The 26,683-nt window shown below is 39.1% G+C and overlaps 1 protein-coding gene across 2 annotated transcripts in view; it reads left to right on the top strand.

Annotated features, from left to right (window-relative positions):
• The window catches only part of UGGT2 (UDP-glucose glycoprotein glucosyltransferase 2), a 170,348-nt gene that overhangs the window by 2,986 nt on the left and 140,679 nt on the right, over window positions 1-26,683 (top strand). For both annotated transcript variants that reach the window (XM_027588084.1, XM_027588085.1), the window contains exons 2-4: window positions 10,191-10,273; window positions 18,749-18,879; window positions 19,364-19,476. In XM_027588084.1, the coding sequence (XP_027443885.1) occupies window positions 10,191-10,273; window positions 18,749-18,879; window positions 19,364-19,476 (327 nt within the window). The remainder of the gene's footprint in view (window positions 1-10,190; window positions 10,274-18,748; window positions 18,880-19,363; window positions 19,477-26,683) is intronic.

Below are 26,683 nucleotides of genomic sequence, written 5' to 3' on the forward strand. Positions count from 1 at the left end.
CTGTGACCATCTCAGAGGGTGAGAGTCTGGGCGCCTGGGTGGCTCGGTTGAGCGACTGCCTTCGGCTCAGGTCATGATCCCGGAGTCCTGGGATAGAGCCCCGCATGGAGGAGCCTGCTTCTCCCTCTGACCCTCTCTCCTCTCATGCTGTTTCTCACTCTCTCTTAAATAAATAAAAATCTTTAAAAAAAAAAAAAGGGGTGAGAGTCTGAGTTTCAAAGGGGTGGATCTGAGATTTAGAAGAACCAGTGGCAGTGCTTTTGGCGAAGGTATTTGGAGGATCTCTACAAATTTTGCCAATTGAGTCTTAATAGTGTTGTTAGTATGTTCAACTAACTCTGAGGATCGAGGATGATCTGCACCGTGACACTGTCGTAAATTGGGCAAACAGCACAGACGTCAAAGCAGCTGATCATTAAAATGGGTTCCCAATCACTATGAAGTTTGAGAGGGTTCCCCAGGTGGGGATCACTTTTTCTAACAATTTTTAGCCAAGTAAGAACAGCGGCCTCTCTGTAAGGGAAAGCTTCAGTCCAGTGAGAAAACATAGACCATTACTGAAACTTGTTTCTATCCATGCGATTGGAAAGCGCTGTGAAATCCATCTGCACAAACAGGTTTCCCTGGATTGTGTTTTTGACAGGTGGGGCAAGTGAGGTAGGCACTTCTTGCAACCTCATTAATATGTCCCCACCAGTATTGGTTCATGAATATTATCTTGTGTCAGTAGACCACAATGGTTTAATGCGCATATAGTGGTAAGTAGTCGGAACTTGAAGATTTCTGGTAGTGCCAGATTGTTTTTGGTCCAAACCAGAGTTCTGTCTTTTTTATTGAACCAACCAACAATTATTAGGTTTCCAATATTGTTTTTACCCCTCTGGGGCAATTTGTTGGGCATCTCTTTTTTTTTTTTTTAAGATTATTTATTTGAGAGAGCAAGAGAATGCATACACGCAGAGGGGAGAGGCAGACTCCCTACTCAGCAGGGAGCCTGATGTGGGGCTCGATACCAGGACCACGAGATCATGACCCAAGCTGAAGGCAGACACTTAACTGACTGAGCCACCCAGGTGGCCCGATTGTTGGGTATCTCCTAGTGGTCCTTCTGAATTATCATTTGGCAGAACATCTCTTTGGACCATGACACATTATTGGTTTCTTTGAGAGCAGTGTTTTGGGTAGAAATATCAATGAGATGGTTTCCTTTGGCCTCCAGGGAGTTGAGTGTGGAATGCTCAGGAGCCATAATAACAGCCAGAGCAGCCAGCAAAAGTGTGGCATCTAACAAATTTTGGACATAAGAGCCATTTTTAATTTTAGCCCTATTGGAGGTAAGAAAACTTTGTTTCCGTAATCCAAAGTCATGAGCTACCCCAAAGGCATACCTGCTATCAGTATAAATGTTTGCAGTTTTGCCCTTAGCCAAAATACAAGGGTGGTTAAAAGGGATCCCATGATGATTTCATCAGGAATGTTTCTGAGGCCAGGGTGATAACCCTGTGTCATTGGGTCTAATTGTTGACTGTAATACCCTATGGGTCCCTATGTTTTTGGGTGAGTACTCCCAAGGGTATTCCCTTCTCTCATATGCAAAGACATGTCTTCCTGATCTTTCCAAATAATAGGGTGAGGTTTTACCTTTTTTAGTAAAACATTTAGAGATTGAGCCATAAGAGAAATTTGGAATCCAGTTGTTTTTTTTTTTTTTAAGATTTTATTCATTTATTAGAGCACAAGCAGGGGGAGCAGCAGTCAGAGGAAGAGGGAGAAGCAGACTCCCCGCTGAGCAAGGAGCCCGACCTGGGGCTTGATCCTGGGATCCTGACCCGAGCCAAAAGCAGATGCCTAACCGACTGATCCACCCGGGCGCCCCTGGAATCCAGTTTTGACAGTAGCTAGCCAGTTCAAGAAAACCTCATAATTGGCCTTATTTTTAGGTTTTTGGAAAGTTCAGAATGCCATGAAATCTCCCTGGATCCAAATGTCCTTTTTCCGAGGGCAGATGCCCTAAGTATCAAACCTGAGTTTGAGCAAAGAGAAGTTTTTCTTTGGAGTGTTTATTTCCCTTTAATGCCAAAAGTTTTAACAGGTGGTTTCTGTCTTCCTATGAAGAGGTTTGAGAAGGAGAACAGAGAAGCAAATCATCTAGGTATTGTAACCAAGTAGAGCCTGTAAAAAACTTAACATCCAAATCAGCTTCTCAGGTTTGTGAAAAGAAAGACTCTGAAACTGGGGGGCATTGCTGTCCAGGTGTATTTCCATTCTTCCTAAGTGAAAGTAAAAAGATACTGGCTATCTTTATCAACTGGAATACTAAAGAATGCATTGTGTAGATCAATTACAGTGAAAAATTTGGCTCCAGTGGGAATGGATATCAGTGTATGGATTAGGAACAGCAGAGTCCTGAGGGATAACAGTGTCATTTATTGCTCAGAGGTCCTGGACAAACCTCCATCCTTGGCCATTGGATTTCCTCATAGGTAAAATAGGCACATAATAGGGATAATGAGGCCTTGAGCTTTGTAATCTTCTATTATAGTGCTTGATGCCTTGAAAGGCTTCTTTATAGGATATTCATTAATTCTAGGGAGAAGTTTTGAGGAATCTATTTGAGTCTTGATGGGAGGCACACTGTGGATTCTGCCAATATTAGTTGAAGATCTTGTCCATAGAGGATGGACCCAATAGCGCAAATGATCAGTGTCCTCAGACTCAGCTGTAGTGCTGTCAGAGTCAGAGCAAATAAAAGATGTCAAAGGGTCATTTAATTTACCTGGCTGCCTATTTTGATTACTACGGTCAGATTCTAGAATTATTTCCCCTTTTAGGAGAAAGGAATTCTGGTGTATTTTTCTAAGAACTCTCAGCCCAATAAATGAAGAGTGGCAGAGCAACTAAGGAGAAAGGTATGTGTATCAGAGTGCTTAGACAAAAGGGAGTAGATTCAAAGATAGGAACCTGTTGAGGTTTATTGGAGACCCCACACTTTAGTGCTCCAGAGCAGGGGCTGCTTCATGGTAGTGGGGTTGAGCACCAAGTGTTGCTCTGGTGTCAATAAGGACAGAGATTCATTCCCAATCTGGAGAGTGGTTTCTCTGATCGATTAAGAGGGAAGACTGGGAAGAGCCTCTGTAGTTCCTTGGAGCCCTGTTCTTGGGAATTAGGAGGACTCTGGAAATACTGGCTAGGGGGCTGAAGGTGCCAGGAGCTCCTAACCCAGTAACAGCTTTTTTCCCCAATGTCCTGGCTCTTTGCAAATAGTAAAAACTAGTAGGTTTTTGGTTTTGTTCGGGGGCCTTCATTTGCTGGAGATGAAAATGAAGAATTTTAAGAATTTTATCGGTCTTTTTTTGGAGGGGGGTGACACTTCTAGGATCTGAGCAAGCTAGTCTGCCTAATTGACTAAATCTGGAGTAGACATAGTTTCCCATTCAACCCGGGTCCTTTTAACTAAATGAGAACCTATTAATAAACATAGAATTAAATGCTACCTAGGTAGATTCAGCATCTAAAGGAACACCAGAATATAAAAACAATTTGGAGTTGATTGTAATAGTCATGAATGGGTTCACAAGGCTTTTGTGTGCCAGCCTAAATTTTGTTGCAATCAGCAGGCTTAGGAAAAGCTACTGTACTTACTCAGTGGAGATTTCCACCAAGTGTTTCAGCATCTTGCCAAAAGTTAGGTGTCTGTTTTTCTAAATCCCTTTCAGGATCTTCTCATTGGAGTAATTTTATCCAGTGTTTGGCCTGACCCTCACCAACAAGCATGTGGACGAATGGATATAAATCTGAGAAACCAGGCTGCTAAGTTGGAACAGCTGTGCTAAATTCTTCAGCAAACCTATCGAGGTCCTCAGTCACTTTAGGAAACTCTCTGTGGCTCACAATTCAGCCTTAGTCCAGGGAACATAATGAATTTGGGGTTTATTTAGATCCTCAGAAGACTTAACTTTAAGGGGAAGGTTTTAATGGGTTCAGGAAAGAAGGGAGTGGGAAGTGTGGGGTGGGGAAGTAATTTTAGCTAGAGAATAAGAAGAGGGAAATGAGGGTATAGAGGAGGTGCAGGCATTACAGAGGGGAAGGAGGATGATGGCATGGGAGGTGCAGTGTGCAGGCAAGGTGGCTGCCACGCATCCTGAGACAAGACAGCAGGAGGGAAGGAGAGACCGCAGAAACTTTTGTGTCTTTGTAATTGTTTGCCTCAGCTAATCTAGAAATCGTATTTTGCTGAGGCAATTTTAGATTTCTGATAACCTTTGAAAACTTCAAAATATCAATCCAAATAGGCATCCCACACAGCTTTGACAATTTCAGAGTCATGGCTGCCCAGTTCAGCTTTGAGAAAAGTGTTAGGGGAGATCAAATAATGGCCATTGCAGTTCTAAGTTACTTTTGGTTACGTTGGTGCATTTATTTAGAAATGTGGATGAAGAGGGACCATAGTTTTTAAACACAAAACAACCGGGGTCCCAAAAGCAGGAGTAGGGTGGGGAGCTCAAAGCATTTTGATGTTTGGAATCCCATTTTGTAAAGAATATTTCTTTTAGGTTGTCTGATTTGTTGGTACATAATTGTCCATAGTATGTTATAATCCATTGTATTTTATGCTATCAGGTGTAATAAAGTAGTTTTATTGAATAAAGTATTATAGCCTAACATGTGCCCTCTTCCTCTGTCTCTTCCCCCGTTTCTCCCAGAGTTTGCACGGATCTGATTCCATACTTCTTCCAACTCAGTCTAACTTTTTCCAGTCTTAGATTTGTAGTTGCAGTGTCCTGATTTGTATTTCCCTTGAGTCTTAGAACTGGAACTTTTGTAGATGCTCCTTACGGTCCTTCACAATCTAGCCCCTATGTGATGTACCAACCTAATCACTTGTAATGGGAGAATGGCAGCTCCCCAAAAGATGTCTCCATCCTAACTGCTAGAACCCATGAATGTTACCTTATTTGGAAAAAGGATTTTTACAGATGTAATTAAGGATCTTGATCTGGATGGGTGCTAAGTCCAATGTCCTTATAAGAGACAGAAGAGAAAAAGGCCATATGTGAACAGAGGCAGAGATTGGATTGATGTAGCCATAAGCCAAGGAACACTTGTATCCTCCATAAGCTTGAAGAGGCAAGGAAAGATTCTCCCCTAGATTCTTTGGAGGGTGTGTAGCCACACCACTACCTTGATTTTGGACTTCTGGCCTCCGGAACTGTGAAGCAATAAGTTTCTGTTGCTTTAGGTTACCAAGTTTTTGGTAATTTGTTAACAGCAGCCCTAGGAAACCAGTCCAGACCTGATAACTTAATGTGGAGTGCTGCTGTAACAAATAGCTAAAAATGTGGAAGTAGCTGGTAAGTCAAGCAAAAGCTGGAAGAGTTTTGAGAAATACGGTAAAAAGCCTAGGTTGCCTTAAGGAGGCTGTTGGCAGAAATAGGGACATTAAAGGTGATTTTGCTAAGGACTTAGAGGAAAGCAGGGAGTGTGATCGGGATGAAGCTTTTGTCGTAGGAAATACGTCCTCATGAGTAGAATGTTAGTAGAAATAAGAAAATTAAAGGTACTGCTAGTAAGAGTTCAGAAGGAAATGAGGGACCTGTTATTGGAAACAAAGATGATCCTTGTTTTATAGTGGCAGAAAACTGGCTGAATTGGATTCTATAGTTGTGTGGAAAACAGAACTTGTAAGTGATGAACTTGGGTAGCTAACTAAGGAGATTTCCAACAAAGCAGTAAAAGTGTCTCCTGGTTTCTCCTTGTTTATAGTAAAATACAAGAGGAAAGAGAAACTGAAGAAGGAGCTGTTAAGGAAAAAGGAAGGCAGGACTTTATAACTTGGGAGCTTCTCCACCTGTCCAGATTGCAAAGAGTGTTGAAATGAGGAAACTCAGTGTTGGGAATGCATGCTCTGGAAAGAAGACCACATAAAGGGCTGGACAGTCTTTTTCTAATTAGGTTTGGCATCTGACTCATGGAGCCACTCAACCATCACAGCAGAAGCCAGGAATAGAGGTGGGCTTATGCAGGAATGATCTGTGGAGGGTTTTTCTGTAATGGCATGACCCTCGTGAGACCTACAAGAGACTCACAAGAATTTTTATTATGTTGTATCAGCAGAAACATTGCCAGCTCATAGCAAAAGAGACAGAGACAGGATGAAATGAGACGGGGCTGTCAGACTTTCAAAATTCCATAGGCAGGAAATTGGCTGGTACAGCACTTGGCTGCAAACACGTGCTACCGTTCAAGAGAAGCGAATGATGAGACTGAGGGCAGAGCCATGGCAAGCGGCATGGCGAGTAGAGCAATAAGCCACTGAGGGTTATGAAACCCTTCAGGGCTTGAAATCTCATAGAATTTGTTCTGCTGTGTTTCGAACTCGTATGGGACTGGTAACTCCTTCATTCTTTCTAATTTTTCCCTGTTGGAATGTCTGTCTTTGGAATTTGGATTGCCTGTCTCAACACTGCATTTTGGAAGCAGACAACTTGTTTTCTAGTTCACAGGTCCACATATGGAGAAGAATTTTGCCCCAGGATGAGCATGCCCAGTGTCTCACTTATACCTGGCTTAAATGATTTACTTGATGAGATGTGAGACTTCTGGGGATATTTCCATGTACTTTTGGCTTAGAGATGATGCTCTAATGGGTTGAGATTATATTGGGGGTTGTTGAGATAGGGCATATGCATTTTGTATGTGAGACAGATGTGGATTCTGGGGAGCCCAGGGTGGACTATAGTGGCTTGAATGGTGGCCCGCCCAAAAAAGATAAATCTAGATCCTGACTTCTGGAACTTGTTGTGTTAGCCCTGACACCAGGAATTTAGACTTTTGGCCTCTAGAACTGTGAGAATAAATTTCTCTTGTTTTAAGCCACTACGTTTGTAGTAATTTGATATAGTAGCCCTAGGAAGGCAATATAATACTCTGCTACAGTCTTTTCTTCACTGCCACCTTATTTATGGACCTACCATATTACTTTCTCTTTGGCTTATCCTATCCCCTGATAAAACTAATGTCTTTCTAGTATGTTCTCATAGCATTTGGTCAATACTTCTGTAATAATTCTTATTGCAAGGTATGTATGCTAACCTCTGCTGCTAAAATGTGAGCTTCAAGGGATAAGATTATTTCTTATTTATATTTACTTTGCCAAGGCACAGTGTACAAATGTAGGTGCTCAGTAAGTATTAGTAATAAGTATTTGCTTGGTAGAAGCAATAAGAGTCTTTTTTAAAGATTTGAGAGAGAGAGCATGAGTGGGAGGGGCAGAGGAGAGGGAGAGATACTCTCAAGCAGACTCCCTGCTGAGTGCAGAGCCTGATGAGGGGCTCGATCTCACAACCCTGAGATTATGACCTGAGCCAAAATCAAGTCAGACGCCCAACTGCCTGAGCCACCCAGGGGCCCAAGAGTATTTCTTAGTCATACTTGTTTTCCCAAGGCTCAGTACTCTCAAGTGCAAAAGAAGTAGGTGCCCAATAATGTTGATTCACCGGAAGGGACCTTGTATTAGGTACTGTCTTCTCCAGACCACCATCAGAATTACCTCTACAATATACTTGACCTGTGGAAACTGGTGTCCTGATGGCATTATCCAGACGGGATGCTTAGTGTTCTCTCATGCACTTACCTGTGAACAAATATAAATTGTAAGCAAGTCCTTTGTTACATAAAGTCTTTCCCACTACAGCTTTTATCTAGTGGTGCATGGCCCTATGATGGGCACTGTGTAGGGAGCAAAGATGAATGAGGTATGTCCCCTACCTAAAGAAATTTATAATTTAGAACTATTTGCTAGGGATAATTATAGACTGATGAGGCTAAATTTTTATAACATAACTTCTACATCAAAAGTGTATTTTATTCCCCTGGTGTTGCTTTTGATGAAAATAATTTTTGGAATTTCACTTATAACTACTGTCATGCTCTTTCATACATATAAACCTATCTTCTGTGCACATCACTTTTTTCCTCTGTGGTAGAACTTTTTTGGGAAACACTTATTTGGAGCTAAGTATTGTTTAAAACAAGTGAACAAATTGGAAATGCCAGTTTTTTGTGTCTTTCATACCTTTTTAAACTTTAGGTGAGGAACTGATTTAGATGATCTCTCAAGGATATTTATTTCCTCTTTTAAAATTAATGTTACTGGCAAATTGCCCCTGAAAGTAAATTCCAGAAGAGTTCCAAAAGTGCTGAGAGTAGTGGTATATTGAGGGAATAAGTGTGAAAATACATTCTCAAGGTGAACACTTGGAAGGATCATACCTAAATGTGTAAATTCTGGCATATGAAAGTTTTGCCTGTGGTTGCACAGTATATGAGCGTGTCTGTAGGTGTTGTCAAGTTGGTTAGGTATGAAGTGTTGCTCCCTGCTTTGCTTAAGATTTTGTGTCATCCTTGACCTTTTCAGGTCACACCCTGTTTATCCCATTGTTTCTTCTGCTTTTAGCTTCTCTCTCTCTCCCCCCTCTTTTTTTTTTTTAAATGCCATTGAGTTGGACACCATTAATAGCAAGAGTTGTTTATGCATTGCTTTCAGTGCCTGTGCTTGTCATATTTATGTGGATAAACCAGTTTCTCTCTCCTCCTTTTGCCTTTTAGTGACCAGACTCACAAGAATTACTTTACATGTGTCGTGGATGTCCTCATACCTTCCATTTTTATTAAGCATTAGTTTAAATTTACCGAGACTAGAGAGAAAGATAAGATGGGTGATAAATCTGTACCATCTGTTTGATGGCTGTTTCCTTTCTAGTTTAAATAGTTGGATCTCGGGGCGCCTGGGTGGCTCAGTCGTTAAGCATCTGCCTTCGGCTCAGGTCATGATCCCGGGGTCCTGGGATGGAGCCCTGGCATCGGGCTCCCTGCTCAGCGGGAAGCCTGCTTCTCCCTCTCCCACTCCCCCTGCTTGTGTTCCCTCTCTCGCTGTGTCTCTCTCTGTCAGATAAATAAATAAAATCTTTAAAAAAAAAAATAGTTGGATCTACTTGCCTTTGGGTGTCTTGCACTTTGTTTTGTATAGGACTGAATAACCTCTAACTTAATTATTTCCAAAGGTTTTCTTTTTTTATTTATTTTTTTCCCATTATCTCCTAAGGTTTTAAATGGCTTTGGTCATTTTTTCTGACCTACACTCTGGAAAAATCAAGGTGGGCTTCAAGGCCAAAGACCTAATTCGATTCACCAACTTCCTATTAATTTTTTCATTAAGGTGTTTTCTGTTTTAAATAATAAAATTGTCTACACAAATAAGAGCTAAATAAAAATATTATATTTTGAGAGTGCGTGGGAGAGAGTGGGGGCAGAGGGGCAGAGGGAGAGAGAATCCCAAGTAGGCTCCACCACACCCAGCGTGGAGCCCAGTGCCGGGCTTGATCCCAGGACCCTGAGATCATGACCTGAGCCAAAATCAAGAGTTGGACACCCAAACAACTGAGCCACTCAGGCACCCCAATAACATTTTTAAAAAATGTTTATAAAACCAATTTTTGTTTGTGAAACATAGGCAGTCTCTTTTTTTTTTTACCTTTATATAACACTCCATTACTGTTAAATTATAATTCTCAGTAATTTGCAATGACATTGATGGAGCTAGATAGTATAATGCTAAGTGAAATAAGTCAAAGAAAGACAAAAACCATATGATTTCACTCATGTAGAATTTAGGAAACAAATGAGCAAAGGGAAAAAGACACAAACCAAGAAACAGACTCTTAACTATAGAGAACAAATTGGTGGTTACCAGAGAGAAGATGGGATGGGTGAAATAGGTGATAGGGATTAAGGAGTGCACTTGTGATGAGCACTGGGCGATGTATGGAATTGTTGAATCACTACAGTGTACACCTGAAACTAATATAACACTGTATGTTAACTATACTGTTATATAGTATAGAAACAAAATATCCATTTTTTAGTTATAGCTACTAATGAGGAAAAGCCAGAAGTAATTTCTCATGCTATCTTTTCTAGTCACCAGTATATGCTTGTAAGTTGGGAATGATATCTCATGTAAGAATCATTAATTTGTTCTCTTTCTGCATCATGGTAAACGGAAATCAGTCACTTTAATTTTTGGAGGTTTTTGTTTTAACCCTAAGTTATAATTTGGTTTTAAGGTGTAGTTTCTCATTGCATTTCATTTTTCCTTTCTGTCTATTAACTGATTACTTTTATTTTAATAGTGAATTTATGGCAGAAGAAAGTAATGAAAAATTTTGGCAGTTTTTGGAAACTGTACAAGAATTAGCAATTTATAAGCAAACAGGTAGGTGATGTGAATACTATAACTTAAAAAATTTGTATTTATGTGCATACATTAGATATGTTTATTGTTTTTAATGTTAAGGGTGAAGTGTAAATGCTTAATTGGGTTAGTAAATCTGAATATTAAGTTTGAAAAGATGTTTTAATGAAAATTATTCTAAGCATCCATTTCCAAAAAATAAAGGTTTAATACTTTATTATAAGAACTCACATAATTACCAGTGTTTGCAGATTGCATTATATCAAAGAGAACTAGAAATTGTTGAATTATGGCTTTCTTTTACCTAGATTTATTTGAAATAGTATTAGTTTTGCATCTAGTAGTGTTGTTTTTTGTTTTTTTGGGTTTTTTTGCCAAAATTCTTTTAAAGAGATTTTTTTAATACTTGCCCTTAACAAATCAGGTAAACTGTGTGTTTTCATTTCACTATCTAGAAGATGCAGTTAGTCATTCCTCCTTTTTAAAAATATATGAATACATATTACATATCTGTATATATGCATATATCTTTAGAATGAACAAGTGTTTGTTAATATGTTTCTGAGAGAAGGTCAGTAGATTAAAGATACTGAAATGGGGTTTTAGCAGCAGAGGCTAAAAGGTTAATTATTAATTATTATAAAGAAAGGTTATTTTTCTGTCTCTACAGAGAATAGAATAAGTATTAACATGGAATCCCTCGAGGGGGATTTCTTTAGCCTTGTAGACATGGGGAGAACTTCTTAACTATGGAGATTAAATAGTTTAGAGACAACTTACTGTGGTGATTAGTTTGATTTTGTTCTTGAATGTAAATGTTACCGAAACAACAGTTTTGATTATTTTAAGTGTTCATTTACTGGACTCCATTTGGCTCAGGTGGCCTTGAAGTTGAGCAATTTTAGGATTTCATGAGATAGGTTAAAAAAAAATAGAGCAGACATGCCTTTCATGATATTTTAAACTGAAATGTTTTCAAAACAAGTAATTTGCTCTTTAAAAAAAAACTTTTACTGAAAAGCCTCATTATTTAATTATCATTATTTGAGTCATACTGTGCACTGCTGTAGATACTGGGAATACAAAGGTGAATAAATGTGATCAGTGCTCCCTGGGCCCCACAATACTGTGAAGGGGAAAGCGCAAGGGCCAGCTGTGCTCTAAGGTAGTAAGAGAGCTTCATGGGCCGCACTGACAAGGAAGTGCATGAAAAAGGGCACCTGGTCAGTACTTCAGAGAGAGCAGGACGGCCTTTCTAGTGGTGAGTGTTGGAGTTCAGTGTGGACGATAGCAGAGGGAGCCAGGTATAGGGAAGGCAGAAGAGCAGAGGAATTTTGACCACTTAAAGTCGACTTGCAAATTGATGGGAAACTGTTGTTGGTTGGCTTTGTATTTGTCCTGATAATTTTAGTTTTGGTATTTGTGATAAAAAAGGCTAGGTTAATATGTAAGGTTCTCACAGTTAAAAAAAAATCCACCAACTTTTGTGGCTCTCACCTAAAATCCTAAATGTAGCTTTCCCAAATCTTTAGTTCTTGGTACATACTTTATAGTCTCATTCAGTGCTATTCTCAAAAATTACTCTTACAAATTTTGAACTCTTTAGTTGCTTAGATGTGTCCACGTATTTTCCCTAAATGAAATGACATGTCTGGACAATCTGATGGCAGATGATTATTAACAAGTTGAAATATAAGCTCAGGAATACCTAAGCTCTACTTCAAGCATATAAAATAGGAGGTGTGTACTTCAGGGTTGAACCTAAAAGAAATTCTATTAAATAAGAATTACTAACACTGAAAATAGAATTCCATTAAAATTATTTATAATGGCAAGGGTCAAATGCATATGCTGCATCATCACTGATACTGTTAGGTGTAGGAGAGGATGCTGTATAGGAACAGTTAAATATGTCGACTGTCAGACTTACTGAATTTACTTCAAGATTATCCTAGAGGAAACATTTTAAATCCTCAGTTACGTGTAATTTTTTAGGTTGTTGAATCTCCATGAAACCTGTAAATACTCTTTCCTGAAGAATAATTCTGGTGATCTACTTGCCTAAAAAAGTTGTAAATGTTGAAGATTTAACTTTGAACTCAGGTGCTAGTTTCATGCCATTTGGTGAGAACACTTTATATTATGTGTCAGCAAATTAAGACCATTTAAACATTGAATTGCCTGGTTTTTCTACCATTTTATATGGTTCTGCTATGGAGTTATGTATTTATTGATGCTTCAAGATTAAGTGGCATGATATTAGCTAACCTATGAGTTTTGTGTGGTGAGTTAGAAATGTCAACCAAGGTTTACCTAATTCCAGAGTCCCTGTTTACTTTTACTTCCCCATGTGCTCCACATAGAAGAAATTCATTCTTAAAATCCTTGGAAGATTTTAATGGTTTTTACACAAGTAAAGTTGCTTACATATTTTAATGGAAAGATTTTTGGAAAATGTTATGACATTTCTAACTCAGTTGCTTATAACTGAGAACTGGGTTTGGATAGAAGGATGATTGCAGTTTGGATGTGTCACATTTGAAATGCTTATTGAATATCCAAGTGAAGATATTCTGTAAGCTGATATATGCGTGGGAGATTTAGGTGGTAAAAATCTAGGCTAAGGGGTAGGATTTGGGAGTTATCAGCACTAAGAGGGTAATTGAAGTTATAGGGAGGGGGTATAGAATGAGAAGAAAACAGGTCCCAATGACAGAACCCTGAAGAACATCAATGTTTAAGAACTAACCAAAGGAAGAACACACAATAGAGACTTAGGAGTACCCATAGAGGCAGGTGAAAACCTACAAAGTGTGATGTCCTGAAAGCCAGGGAATATTGAGTGGTAAGTGATGGATGTTATCAAATACTATAGACAGATCAAATATTAAGGTTTTAACAACAGAAAAATTATTGGTGATTTAGCTAGCAGTTTTACTGGTATAGTTATCAAAACTATGGTAGGGTGAGGTATGAGTCGAGGTTGGAAGCAGAGAAAGGTATTAAGTCCTTCAGGATGGACTGTGAAGCATGAAAAGATGCTCATCATCCCTCATTATCAGGAAAATACAAATCAAAACTACGATGAGTTGTCACCTCCAGTCAGAATGGCTAAAATTAATGACACAAGAAGCAACAGGTGTTGGCGAGGATGTGGAGAAAGGGGAACCCTCCCACACTGTTGGTGGGAATGCAAGCTGGTTTAGCCCCTCTGGAAAACAGTATGGAGTTTCCTCAAAAAGTTAAAACTAGAACTACCCTATGACCCAGCAGTTGTACTATTGGATACTCATCCAAAGGATACAAAAATACCAATTTGAAGGGATACATGCACCCCTATGTTTATAGCGGCACTATCAACAATAACCAAATTATGGAAAAAGCCCAAATGTCCATCAACTGATAATGGATAAAGAAGTAATGTGGTGTGTGTGTATACACACGTACACACACACAGTGGAAAATTATTCAGCCATAAAAAAGAATGAAATCTTGACATTTTCAATGACCTGAATGGAGCTAAGTGAAATAAGTCAAAGAAAGACAAATACCATATGATTTCACTGTGTGGAATTAAGATACAAATGAACATGGGGTGGGGGAGGAGGAAAACCAAGAAACAGACTCTTGATTATAGAGAACACGCTGATGGTTACCAGAGGGGAGGTTGGTGGGGATTGGTTAAATGGGTGATGGGCATTAAGGAGGGCACTTGTGATGGGCACCGGCTATTGTATGTAAGTGTTGAATCACTAAATTCTACACCTGAAGGAAAAAAAAAAAAAGATTGTGAAGCAAATAAGATGAATTAGTAGCAGACTGGAGGCTGCTGCTTTTTTTCCCCCATGAAGGTGAGAGTGATTTATGTATATTAAATGCCAGTAGGCAAAAATCAAGTAAAACCTGAGGCTGAAGAAAATGGAAAGATACTGAAAGGGCAAAGTCCTTATTGGTAGGTTAGTGGGTGAGCCTGGATTGAGTTTTATTTTATTTTTATTTTGATCTAATTTATTTATAGAGAGCTCAAGTGAACAGGGGGAGAGGGAGAGAGAGAATCCCAGGCAGGTTCCACATCCAGTGCAGAGCCTCATGTGGGGCTTGGTCTCATGACCCTCAGATCATGACCTGAGCTGGAATCAAGAGTTGGATGTTTAACTGACTAAGCCACCCAGGTGCCCCTGAATTGAATTATTTTAAAACATCAGCTAAAATAGTTCAGTGCATCCATCTTGTGATTGAGGTGATCTTGCAAGTTAAGCCTAAATTATAGAACCTAAACCCCTGAACCCTACATCCATCTCTACATTAGAGACCTTAACAGTGACCGGTGACAAAATTTGATGTCTGTTGTCAGGCATGACTCATATTTGTTTCTGTTGACTCTATTTTCATGGATAACTGATCCCTTTTTGACTGATACAGTCTTAGGCTATTACACTAATTCTGGCTATTTTTTTGTTGGCCCTGTAGCTATTACATCTTTTTTAAGATCAGTTTTTAAGATGAAATCTCTTGTCTGATCTGTGCTTTTACTATTGAAGGTAAGTCTTACATACATTATTTTTTTATTCTTGAGGGAAACTCACCATAACTTCCTGAGAAATTATCTATAGTTTAAGAAGTAGGAGGGGGAAAAAAAAAAGTAGGAGGGAATGATGGGGCGCCTGGGTGGCTAAGTCGGTTAAGCATCTGCCTTCGGCTTAGGTCATGATCCCAGGGTCCTGGGATCAAGCCCTGCATCGGGCTCCCTGCTCTGCAGGAAGCCTGCTTCTCCCTCTCCCACTCCCCCTGCTTGTGTTCCCTCTCTCGCTGTGTCTCTCTCTGTTAAATAAATAAAATCTTAAAAAAAAAAAAAAGTGAGCATACACCTATTCTATATAACTCTTTAAAATTACTGCATTAGGAATGTCTTACAGCCTAGATGGAAGAGACCTATACATTTCTTAAACATTAATTCCAGAAATGTATTGAAGACTGATTTGGTGTACCAGGAGCAGAAAGGTACAACTGAAAGCCTAGAAAAGATTCCTGCCTTCACAGCTTATAGCTTAATGGGAGGGACAGCATTAACAAATTTACAAATAATTTTTCATTAGTTTTGAGACTTGATCTAGAGATGGTATGGACCTGTCAGCGTGTATAACAGGATCTGGACTGGGAGTCAGGGAAAACTCTTTCCAAAACAAATGACTCTTAAGCTGAGGTTTGCTGAATAGGAGTTGGCTGAACATGCACTGCTTATTACCCTTCTGCATTTCGTACCAGGGGAGTGGCGTGTGAAGGCCCATTGGTAGCCTCTTCTCTCTGTGGGTATGGTCTCTTGGTCCCCTAGAGGCAGTAACGAGATAACTAGTGATCCTCATCACCATCTGATTTGGGTCACCACTATTCTTAGTTTTCATCTTTGTGTTCTTAAGTATATATGAGCTTCTACTGCTTGCTTTGTTGGCTTCAGTGATATTCTTTTATTCCCAGCTAACATTTATGGGGAATCACCGAGCTTACTTTACTTTTCACTTAATTTCCCCTTTGTTGCAGGTTAGTCAGTGGTATGCTTTTCTGCATCACTGGGGCGTGCAGCATTTACATGTCTTCTGTAAATCTCAGCTACTTCATTTGGTCTTGTTTCCATAGTTAAGTATATTCAGAGCTCACCATCAAACTTTATGCTATAGTTCTTCCAGTTATTTCTTGGTTAGGTAAAGCTTGCTCCCTAGTTGATGCCTCATGAACAACTCCTAGGAATAATGGCCTTGAGTTCCTCACATACAGGACTGTGTATGCATGAATTATATACTTCAGATTTTTAACTTTAGAGTCCCTTAGTTTTACTAGAAAATACTGCAGTGCTAACCATTCTGAGTCTTCATTCTTAGATATGTAGACTCACTGTTCCTTTTAATTCTGGAGAGTTCTCTGTTCATTCTCTTCTATTTTCATTTTCTGCATTAGGGATACAATTATACATATCGTAGATCCCCTTTGCCGGACTTCTGGATCTGTCATTTACTTTTAAATCTTTTTCATCTTCTCCTATTCTTTTTATTTCTGTTTCACTTTCTTCACATCTTCCCTGCATATTCTCTATTTCTGTTTTTCCTGATTCTTTTTACTTTTGTGTTACCTCAGTTTAGTCTATATTTTCTGGTATACTTTCTTGTTCTCTCCTTAGTTCTTTCAGAATGGTTTGCATATCCCCCTGTTTTTTAGTTCTCTCATTCTTGAGCTTTTTATCAAGAACTGTAAAGGGGCTGGAGTTGTTGTTTTTATCCTACTTGCAAGCTAAAAACTTAGCTTCCCACAGTTTCAAGGATCAAACATAAAACATGAGACATGAGAGTCCTGGATAGAACTTGAAAGACTTTCTAACTGACCAAGGGAAATCTCCCAAGTGGACTACAGCTCTCTCTTCTCAGCCATGACCCGTTACAGTAACTTTTGAGGCTTTTTACTGTCCTGTTTGAAAGGATCTAAGGTTGGCGGGATAGACTGTAGGAATTGTTGAATCGTAAGTTGGTTGTAATTCTGCATTATGTACTCCGTCCTCTCCTCTGCCAGGCGATCCGAAGTTCTAATGACTTTCCGGCCTTCTGTCTATAGTGGTAACAGATTTCCTTCCTTTTTCACTTCGTGTAGGTATGCATGTCCGTAGCTCTTGTCTGAAGGTCAAACTGTCCTAATCCAAAATAGGTCTTTGTACTTGTCACCATGGGTTGGACTTGAAGCTGACAGAACCACTGGTGGGGAAGTCCACTCGCATGAAGGGAGTTAACAACTAAGACCTCATTTGGGTAAATGCGTTTGAAGCTACTGCCCAGTTCTTGATCTGTAACCTCTTCCTTATTTTCTTTTCAATAATAGGCAACAAAGTGAAGGACCACTGATTGTCTGACCATACAATTTTATCAGTATGTTCACTATCAATTTATAAGGACTTCCTTCAAATTCTCTCAATTGACCCATGAGGCTGGGTCTTTTCTCCTCCAAAAATCTGTGTATCTGTCAGCATTCCATCTCTGTTGTCAGATCTGTCAAGTACTGTGAAGGATCTCAGATTTTTACCATTTCCAAGCTAACAGATTAGTTTCATGGATGCTCACAGAAGACCTGAAACCCCTGGATGAGAGATGGAGGACTTTATTACTCAAAGAAAATGCAGCACCCACCATGCCCACATATCTGTGCTGGTTCCCTGAGCCCCGAGTCCCGCAGGGCCCCATAGAGGGCCAGATGACACCTGAATGAATGGGTTGTAGTAAGGAGAGGAGCCAGGGGTCAAGAGCCCAGCACCTTTTGAACAAGTAGTAGACACTGTAGCAGTCAGCAAACGGTCCAGTCTCCCCCAGCACCCCCAAAGTTTCTCCTTCCATGCAGCACCCTCCCCCCCACCCCCCACAGGAGCGTGTCTATAGTTACACATCCCTTTCGTCCTCCCTTTTCACATCCAGGAACTGTGATCTGTGGGTGAGGTAAAGATCTGAGTCTACTTTAACTCTGCTCTTTTAATGGAAGTTTCTTCTGTCAGTTGGTAACTTAGTACCAGGGAGTAAAAGAGCGAGGAAATGAGCAGAGAATGTCCAGGGGCAGGCTTCCGGGGGCCAGCTTCCAGGGCCTATGTCAGCTGGCTCCAGAGCTGTTGTGCTGTTACCCTGCCACCTCTGGCTGGCACAGGGACAACAGTGCAGGTGATATTACACCCCAGGTGGTGCCGACAAGAGGAAAGGGCAAAAATAGATGGTTCTTTCCCTGCTTACCCCATGAGTGTCACCAGGCCCTCTTCAACTCTTGGCTTCCATTCTGCGGTCCCTCTCCCAGCCACATGATCTCCATCTCCCCAGGGGTGTCTAGGAGTTCTTACACTCTAGGATTTTGGACCAAGGGTCCAAGAGGACCCTTGGCTCCTCTCCTTACTACAACCCATTCATTCAGGTGTCATCCTCTTTGGTTGTTCAGGACCTTTGCAGATGGGTTTAGAGGAGGGAAACAGCAGTTCAGGTTATTTGTCGTATACAAGAAGACGTTTCTCGTATGCTTTAAGGTCTGCTTCAAATTCTGTCTTCTAAAGCATTCTGGACACACTAATTGCTTTTGGCTATGTGTACTAAATCTGAGTAGAATTTATATGTGTCATTTAAAATTTAAGTCATATTTTTTTTGTGTGCTGTTCTTAGTCTCCTTTTAAATTGTAGGTAGGCCCTGCATCTTATCCTTGTATTATAATCCCACGGCCTTTGAGTGAATTAATCTGATATGCTGGCATCTTCCAAATAGATTTTAATGGCAGGATTATTTTCACCTGGACTCCTGTCACTTGATTGTACTTCACTGGAATATCCAAATGAAGTTAGTAAGCCAGATCTTGATTTTCCATTTTTCTCCAACACCACCCATAACCAAAGTTAAAATTTGATGATATTAAGTTAGCTTTACAGTAGAGTTGTGCCAATGTGTTGAAAATGAAAATAACATCCTTTTCTCTTGAATTTTTTTTAATAGAATCAGCTTATTCTCATTACAACTTAATCCTGAAGAAAGCTGGACAATTCTTAGACAATTTACATATCAATCTCTTAAAGTTTGCTTTCTCTATAAGGGCATACTCACCAACTATTCAGATGTTTCAACAGGTATGTAAAAGTAGTTCCTGCTTGTGCGCTTGCACGTGCTCTGTCTCGCTCACTCGCTTTCTCTCTGACAAAATCTTTGGGGAAAAAAAACCCTATAGACTTATACCTGCTTCCATAGCCTGTCATTGATTGTATTATTGTTAATCGATTATAATTGAATACATTATATAATTTTATAGTTATTTGGAATAAGGAAATTATGAGAACAGATGATTATTGAAATTAACTATAATTAAAATTTTAATTTGAAGGCATTTTTTTCTTTTTTAATGGCAATTTTCAATGACTTTGAAGCATGTCCCTACTATAAAGTTGAGTTTGTTCAAGTATTTGATTCTGCCTGCGTATAGATATTTTTTACTTTAATTAGAGCAATAGCTTAATAGTAGTTGATGAGTTATTTTAATCAAAGGAATATATGAGTTTTAAAGATCATGTTGTAATTATCAACTACTGTAGCTAAATATAATCTTTGAAATCTTAGATTGCAGCTGATGAGCCCCCGCCAGATGGCTGTGATGCATTTGTGGTTATCCATAAAAAACACACCTGTAAAATTAATGAACTTAAAAAGCTGCTGAAGAAGGCTACTTCAAGGTAAGTTCATGATAACCTATAGTGAAAGACATGGTTTATAAAAAGAGATGAGGGTTGAAATAGCAGAAATTTCTTATAATAAAAATTTTTAATAATGAAGATATTGCTTCTTAATGTACTCTGTATTGAAAAACTGAATCTCTGAGCTGGTAGTTCAAGTCCTTTTCTAAAATATGCAAGTATTTTCAATATTTTATCTCATTAGCTTTTGATTTTAGAATATAAATTATAACAAAATACCATAAAATACATTAAATATGTTTTATATAATCATAGATTGTTTTTTCAAATAAGCAAAACTGCATTTATTTGGACTCTGTCTCTTTAAATATAAACTGAATGTATAACTTGGGAATAAAAAATTAATACAGTAATAGAGTACAGAGTTCCTTTGTTATAATTTATTATTAAAAACTTTACTTCTTCCAAGTATTTAATACAAATGGATATGGATGGGCAGTCAAAAGGAAATTATTAATTTATTAGTACCAGTATATGTTTTACTGTCTGATTTATTTATACTTTAGAAAGTTTTAAAGTTGTTTCTCTAATTTTGAAAGAGTGTTTTATGTATTAAACAGTAATATATACTTAGTAATTCGTATCAGTACTTTCTTTGTTGTAAACCTTTTAAAATATTTTCTTGCATTTTATATTATTTTTAATATACAGAAGACTCTAATTTTATGTAGCCCAAATTTTCTTTTATGTGTGTGTTCTTATACTTAGTTTTTTCCCCAAACCTGAGAGATCTTAACTATTATTTTCCAGTAGTTTTCCTAAAGTTTTTCCTTTCATTTTACTGTAAACTTTTAATCCATGTTAAGTTATTGTTATCAAAGGTAAGGATCCAGTCAGATCGTTTTCCCTTCAGGTGACTGGTTGACTATATATTCATCATATTATGTTACGCTCTATTTCATAGCTGTCCTGTACATTAACTGTTTCTTGTAGCAGTGCCATGCTATTTTAGTATTTATTGTTTTATAATATATTCTGATATCTCACAGTACAATTTCATTGCTGCTTTATTTCCTCCAAATTGTTTTAGCTCTTTGAGGTTATTGATGCTTTCAAATTAACATTAGAGTCCTTTTTCTCCTGCCAAATTGCCTCTCTAGAAAGCCTCGGTAGGATTTTAATTAGAATTACATTAAACCTGTTGATTAAGAACAATTTAAGTCTTTATTATATTGAATGTCTCAACAGATGACATGGTATGTCTTCTGTTTATACCTTCTTTTTTTGTTCATACCTTTTAAAATGTTAAAGTTTTGTAATCTTATGTTTTTAAAATTAGAAATAAGTTACCAGTTTATTGAGATGAATACAAAGTTTTTTTCATTGGACATACTGTGTATTATGGTAATGTATATTAAAATATTGTACCATCTTTGCATTTGTTAATGGTGTGGGATATCTTAATTTCTGTTAAATTAAGATTGCCTATGTTTTAAGATTCATGCTTCTATTTTAATAGATGAGATTAGCTATTATAAATGCTATCTTTTTAAAACTGTCATTTTAGCTTCATATAGTGAATTAGGCAACCATGTTATTTCTGTAAATTCTGTTCTTGTACATATATATGTCATAGAAAAGTATATCATAGAAATTATCAATTCCTTTTTTTAAATACAGCAATTTATTTCTCAAAGGAGTCTGAATTGGGTGTTTTAATACTTTTATGCAAGTTTTAGATTCATTAAGCTTCTGTGAAAAATACCCTCTGCTGTGTTTTAGGGGTGTCTGCATTGAACTTTTATTAAGTATAGTTGATATACAACGTTATATTCATTTCAAGTGCACAACATAGTAATTCAACAATTCTTTCTGCAGTGCTCGCCATGGTAAGTGTGGTTATCCTCTGTCACCATACAACATTATTACAGTATTATTGGCTTTATTCTTTATGCTGTACTTTTTTTTTTTTTAATCTCTGTGACTTATTTTATAACGAGAAGTCTGTACCTCCTTAATCCCCTTCACCTATTTTGCCCATCCCCTGCCCTTCTCTGGGAACCACCAGTTTGTTATCTGTATTTATCAGTTTTTTTTTTATTCATTTATTTTGCTTTTTAGATTTCACATATAAGTGAAATCATATGACATTTGTCTTTCTTTCTCTTATTTCACTTAACATAACACCCCCTAGATCCATCCATGTCGTCACAAATGGCGAGATCTTCAATTCCTTTATAGCTTTTTTCCCCTGTATAGCGTTAATAGACTAACTGTGAAATTGTCAGCCCTTGTGCATTTTTTTTCTTTTCCTAGTGCATTTTTAAAACAATTTTGATGACACTTAAAATTATTAATTTTTGATGTCTGACTTTATAATTTTCTTAAATATTGAATATTTAAGTATTAAATATAAAATTAAGATTAAAAGGAGGTTAACATCAAGCTTTTGGGAGAGGCCATCTGCAGTGGACCCTGTGAGCCTTGCATGTTCTTGGTCTGATGAATAGAAAGTGGAAGACCCTGACTGCTCTTTACCTGAGACCTTTCTCAGGGTTGTGTTTGTATCAGGCAACCTAGAGGAATGAGGTGATTTTTCCCTTTGGAAAGAAGAGCAGGCTTGTTTACTGCTTGCTATAAAACAGTGGTTCCCCAAGTATAGTGTTCCTCAGCTACAAGGTATACCCACTATTTATGTAGTATCCATTTAGGTCCATATTTTGCCCATCCCACCCCCACCACCAGGAAATGATAAAAACCTAACTTTATGTTTTGTACGTAGGGTAAAGTCAAACCTTAGATCTTTAACAGTTCTTGACAGTTTTAGAAACAAGGGTGAGATGTTGACGGACACATGGCTTTCCGGAAGAGGAAGAACAAGGGCCACGTGGTTGGAGGAAAACAAAAACTCAACACTTAAAACTTTTCCCTACTGCTCTCCTCTCTCTCCCCCTGCCATTTTGTACTCTCTGCTCCTGGCTGGGTGAGAGCAGTTTTCTGATAACCCAGTCAAAGGTCCTTGATATATGTTCCTACAGGAAAAGGCACCCAAACTCAACTGATGGCGTTTGGAAGGTGTTCCTGATGGGCAAGGGTTTAAAATGATCTCTAGACCAATTCGATGAAGTTTTATTATTTTGGCTTCCCTGACTGAATTACGTTTGGCACGGATACTATTTCTGTTTATACTGTGAATGCTGTGAATGCTCACGAAGTCTCCGGGGAGACTGCCACATGTCCCATCTGTTCCCAGGTGAACAGCGTAGAATCTCAGGAGGAGAAAGTTGGGCCAGAATCCCATCTCAACTTTAGTTACAGTCTGAGTGGCGGCTGGAATACCCAGAGGCAGTTTCGAGTACAACAGTGCCACCTGCGTGACTCGGACATCAAGTATACTCCTTTTTAAAAACGCAGCTTGTAGGGGCTCTTCAGCTCTTACTGAAACTGACGGCCTAACCCAGGGAAGCCTTGTGACTCTAACATTTGATGTTTTACATTTTGGCATAGGTCAAATAGGATTCAATGACTAACAAGACAGAGGGACCCAACAAGTGTCTCTGGTCAATTGAAAATGGTATATTCAAGTGCATAGTTGTTTTGCCTTATCATGATCTTAGATTGACATGGAAAAGTGGTAGCTACCCTTTGGGACAAACCCTGCGCCCTATTCCACTACCTCAGGTAAAGTTTCTGGCTCATTGGGGCCCTCAGTCCACAGTGGTTTCCCTTAATGCCTGGGCTGCGTTACTGTTACGTTCAGCTAAGTTAAAGCTGGTGGTATCTTCAGGGTCCTGTTACTGCTCAGTCGGGCCACAGCTGTGTAACACCGAAGGCAGATGTGGTCACTGCAGTCAGCGGGCAAAATTCAAGGCAGTGCTCCTATTCGTGCCTAGTCTCTGACGCCTTGGTGAAAGTTGGTACATTTACGCTGACTCTCGGACTGTTGCCAGTGGCCTGCTGCCCGTCTGGTCGGCCACTTGGAAGACCACCAGCTGGCAGAGTAAAGGCACACTCTTTGGGGCTGTACGCTGTGGACATAAATTGCGGCCGCCCATCTGCCAGTCTGTTATTTCTGTAAATGTACACAGCGTTAGGCCCATTCTTTTAGTCTGAAGTCAAGCTGCTTACCACTTAAAACCTAATCCCTTGCTACTTCAAACACAAGAACTTTCTAGCCAAAAAAAAAGGTAGAATCATTTGTCTCTTCCCTACCTCCTGTTTAAAGATCTGTGCTCTGGATCTGCCCTAAAACTTGACAGATATTATATATGTAAATATGTGATTATTTGGGAGAATGTGACTGTAGTCATCGCCATCCTAAATTAGTATTACTTGCTCCCCCGCCCCCAACAAGGAAATAAAACTATTAAGGAATATTTTTTTGGAAATTGGGATGGTGAAAATACCACATAGAAAAGAAAGACAGCTTTGATGCCCTACATGTGTTAGGATTTTAAAAAAAGGAAGGGAAAAGAAAATAATACGAACGTAAAGGGTAATAGAATTGTTCTTTTCTGTTCTAATCAGTAATTTCTTTAAAGAAAAAAAACTAAAAATCTAACCTGGAAAACATGAAAAAAAAAAACTGAAGAAAATTTAGGAACGAGGAACATCTGTAGAGGGAAAAAATTAAAATATTTGTTACTGTAAATATATATGCAAATACATAAGTTATTTGCTTACAAAAGAAAAAAAAACCACTATGGACAAATATCCATAGGTTATAAACCAAGGATTATGTGCCTAAAGTTCACAAAAGGAAAAAAAAAGTATTAACCTAAATACTATATATAGCTTCTCTCAGGCTGGGGAATTGATTTTGTCCTACCTACAAGCTAATAAGCTTGCCTTTGTTTCATGGATTCTGGCAGAAGACAAGAGGCTCTGGGGTCAGAAGCAAAGAACGATACTCTTTGTGGCCACGAGCAGTGTGAGCGTTAGCCTGCTTGCACTAGTTCCTATGGCTCTGCATTCCCCAGGCATGAAAGTGGGCCCACAAGAATACTACACGAGCAGTTGGGATTGCATCACAGCTGGGGGACATGGAGCCTGGGGACCCTAGGACTTGTAACAAGCAGTAAGCAACCTGCTGTTTGTGCCAGAGGGACACCTTAACATACCCCTCAAAATCTCTTGCTGCAAACCCTGAGAAATGGCCTATCATAGTCTTTTTTTTTTTTTTTTTTTTTTAAGATTTTATCTATTTGACAGGGAGAGAGAGAGAGAACACAAGCAGGGGGAGCAGCAGAGGGAGAGGGAGAAGCAGGCTCTCAGCCGAGCAGGGAGCCGGATGGGGGGCTCGATCCCAGGACCCCGGGATCACAACCCGAGCCGAAGGCAGACGCTTAACGGACTGAGCCACCCAGGTGCCCCTGGCCTATCATAGTCTTGATGTCCCCAGAAAAACAGTCAGTGGCTCTGGCAGAAGGCCTCTCCCAATAGCCCATCCCTGGGCCTGACAAATTCTTGACCAAACTCAAAATTTCTGTGACTGTGCTCCTCATCAGCCATTCTGCTGTCTCAGGAAGCCTTTAATGACGGCTACTCTCAACAGGACTCCAAGCAGCAGGATGAGCTCCATCTGCAGGATTAGCCTCGACCGTGCCCACAGGGTCCCAGATTCAGCCGACTGTGAATAAGTCCTAGGGGGACGAGTATGTCCTATGTCAGACAGATGGGTTGTAGTCGGACGTCAGTCTGTTATCCCTTAAAATCTGTACAGGGGAGCTTATACCTACCTGATCTTTGCTGTCACTGTAGATATTCCCTGGGGACAATAAACAGGCCCAAAATGCAAGCCCTGTCCCCAGTGGAAAGCATTCTGTGCCTGCTTTCCCCAAATACAGACGGAAACCCCGAAAGTGGCACATGGCACTCCAGTTCCAAAACTGTTTAACTCGCACCTGGTAGCTGCAGTCCCCGTCTTCATGCCGCCTCACCTGAGGCTGCTCCCGGCCCAGAAGTACGCAAGTTTGCATCATCAAGATGAAGGTGTGCCAGTCTGCATATTTATATGTGAATTTGGAGGGGGGGGGGGGGTCCACACTCAGGAGACCTTTGTCTCTGGAAAATCTATCCCCTTTCTTGTAATTGTTCCTTTTATTTTCCACTTAAAGATTTATCTACTAGCATTGTTTCATTAGCCTTCCCGATTACTAGCAATAATAAATTATTTGAAAACATCTTCTTTCAGACAATATTAAAATGTAAGATATCCTGTATAAATTCTGAAATGTACTTCTGCAGTACTGATTTGATAAAAATCAGTAATTTTAATAATCCATTTGACTTAGTGCCATTTAAGTTCCAAGGTATCAATTAAAATTAATGAAATGATTTTATTTTTTTAAAGATTTTATTTATTTATTTGACAGACCGAGCGAGAGAGGAAACACAAGCAGGGGGAGTGGGAGAGGGAGAAGCCAGCTTCCCGCTGAGCAGGGAGCCCGATGCGGGGCTCGATCCCAGGACCCTGGATCATGACCTGAGCCGAAGGCAGATGCTTAATGACTGCACCACTGAAATGATTTTAATAATTTCATCTGGTTTGATTCCTTTTTACTTTTTAAATGAAGTATGCTTTTAGCATTCTTTAGTGTTTATTAATAGGATCCTATGAAGAATGGCGACTAATTCTATTTCTCTTGTTTTGCACATTCTTGTCTCTTCACCTGTTGCAGAAGAGATTAATTGTGAACTCAGCTCTTACTTGGGGCTGATAAAATTTTGTTTGTTTCATGTTTCAAATATCCAAACATTGACAGTAATATTTTTAAAATCTTATGTTAAATGTTAATGAAAGTGGATGATAGGGCACCTGGGTGGCTCAGTCAGTTAAGCATCTGCCTTTGGCTCAGGTCATGATCCCAGGGTCCTGGGATCAAGCCCCGCATCGGGCTCCCTGCTCAGTGAGGAGTCTGCTTCTCCCTCTCCCACTGCCACCATCCCCCTCCCTGCTCATACTCTTTCTCTCTCAAAATCTTAAAAAAAAAAAAAAAAAAAATGTAAAATTTCAAAAGAAATTTATTAAAGTAAGATGGGTGAGTGTGCATACTTACTATGACAGCCAAACCATAAATCACTGTAAAGGTACTTAAACTCATGTAATCTTATAAACCTGAAACAAACACAGTATTCCACGTTACTGTCCAGAAATAAAACACATTTGAAGCCAAGTAATTAGTGGAAGTTTTCATTATTCTGTTAGAAGTATTGAGCACTTGAGTGATTTTGATTTAAAGTAAGT

This window comes from Zalophus californianus, chromosome 3 (genome assembly GCF_009762305.2).
Source record: "Zalophus californianus isolate mZalCal1 chromosome 3, mZalCal1.pri.v2, whole genome shotgun sequence".
NCBI classification, from domain to species: domain Eukaryota; kingdom Metazoa; phylum Chordata; class Mammalia; order Carnivora; family Otariidae; genus Zalophus; species Zalophus californianus.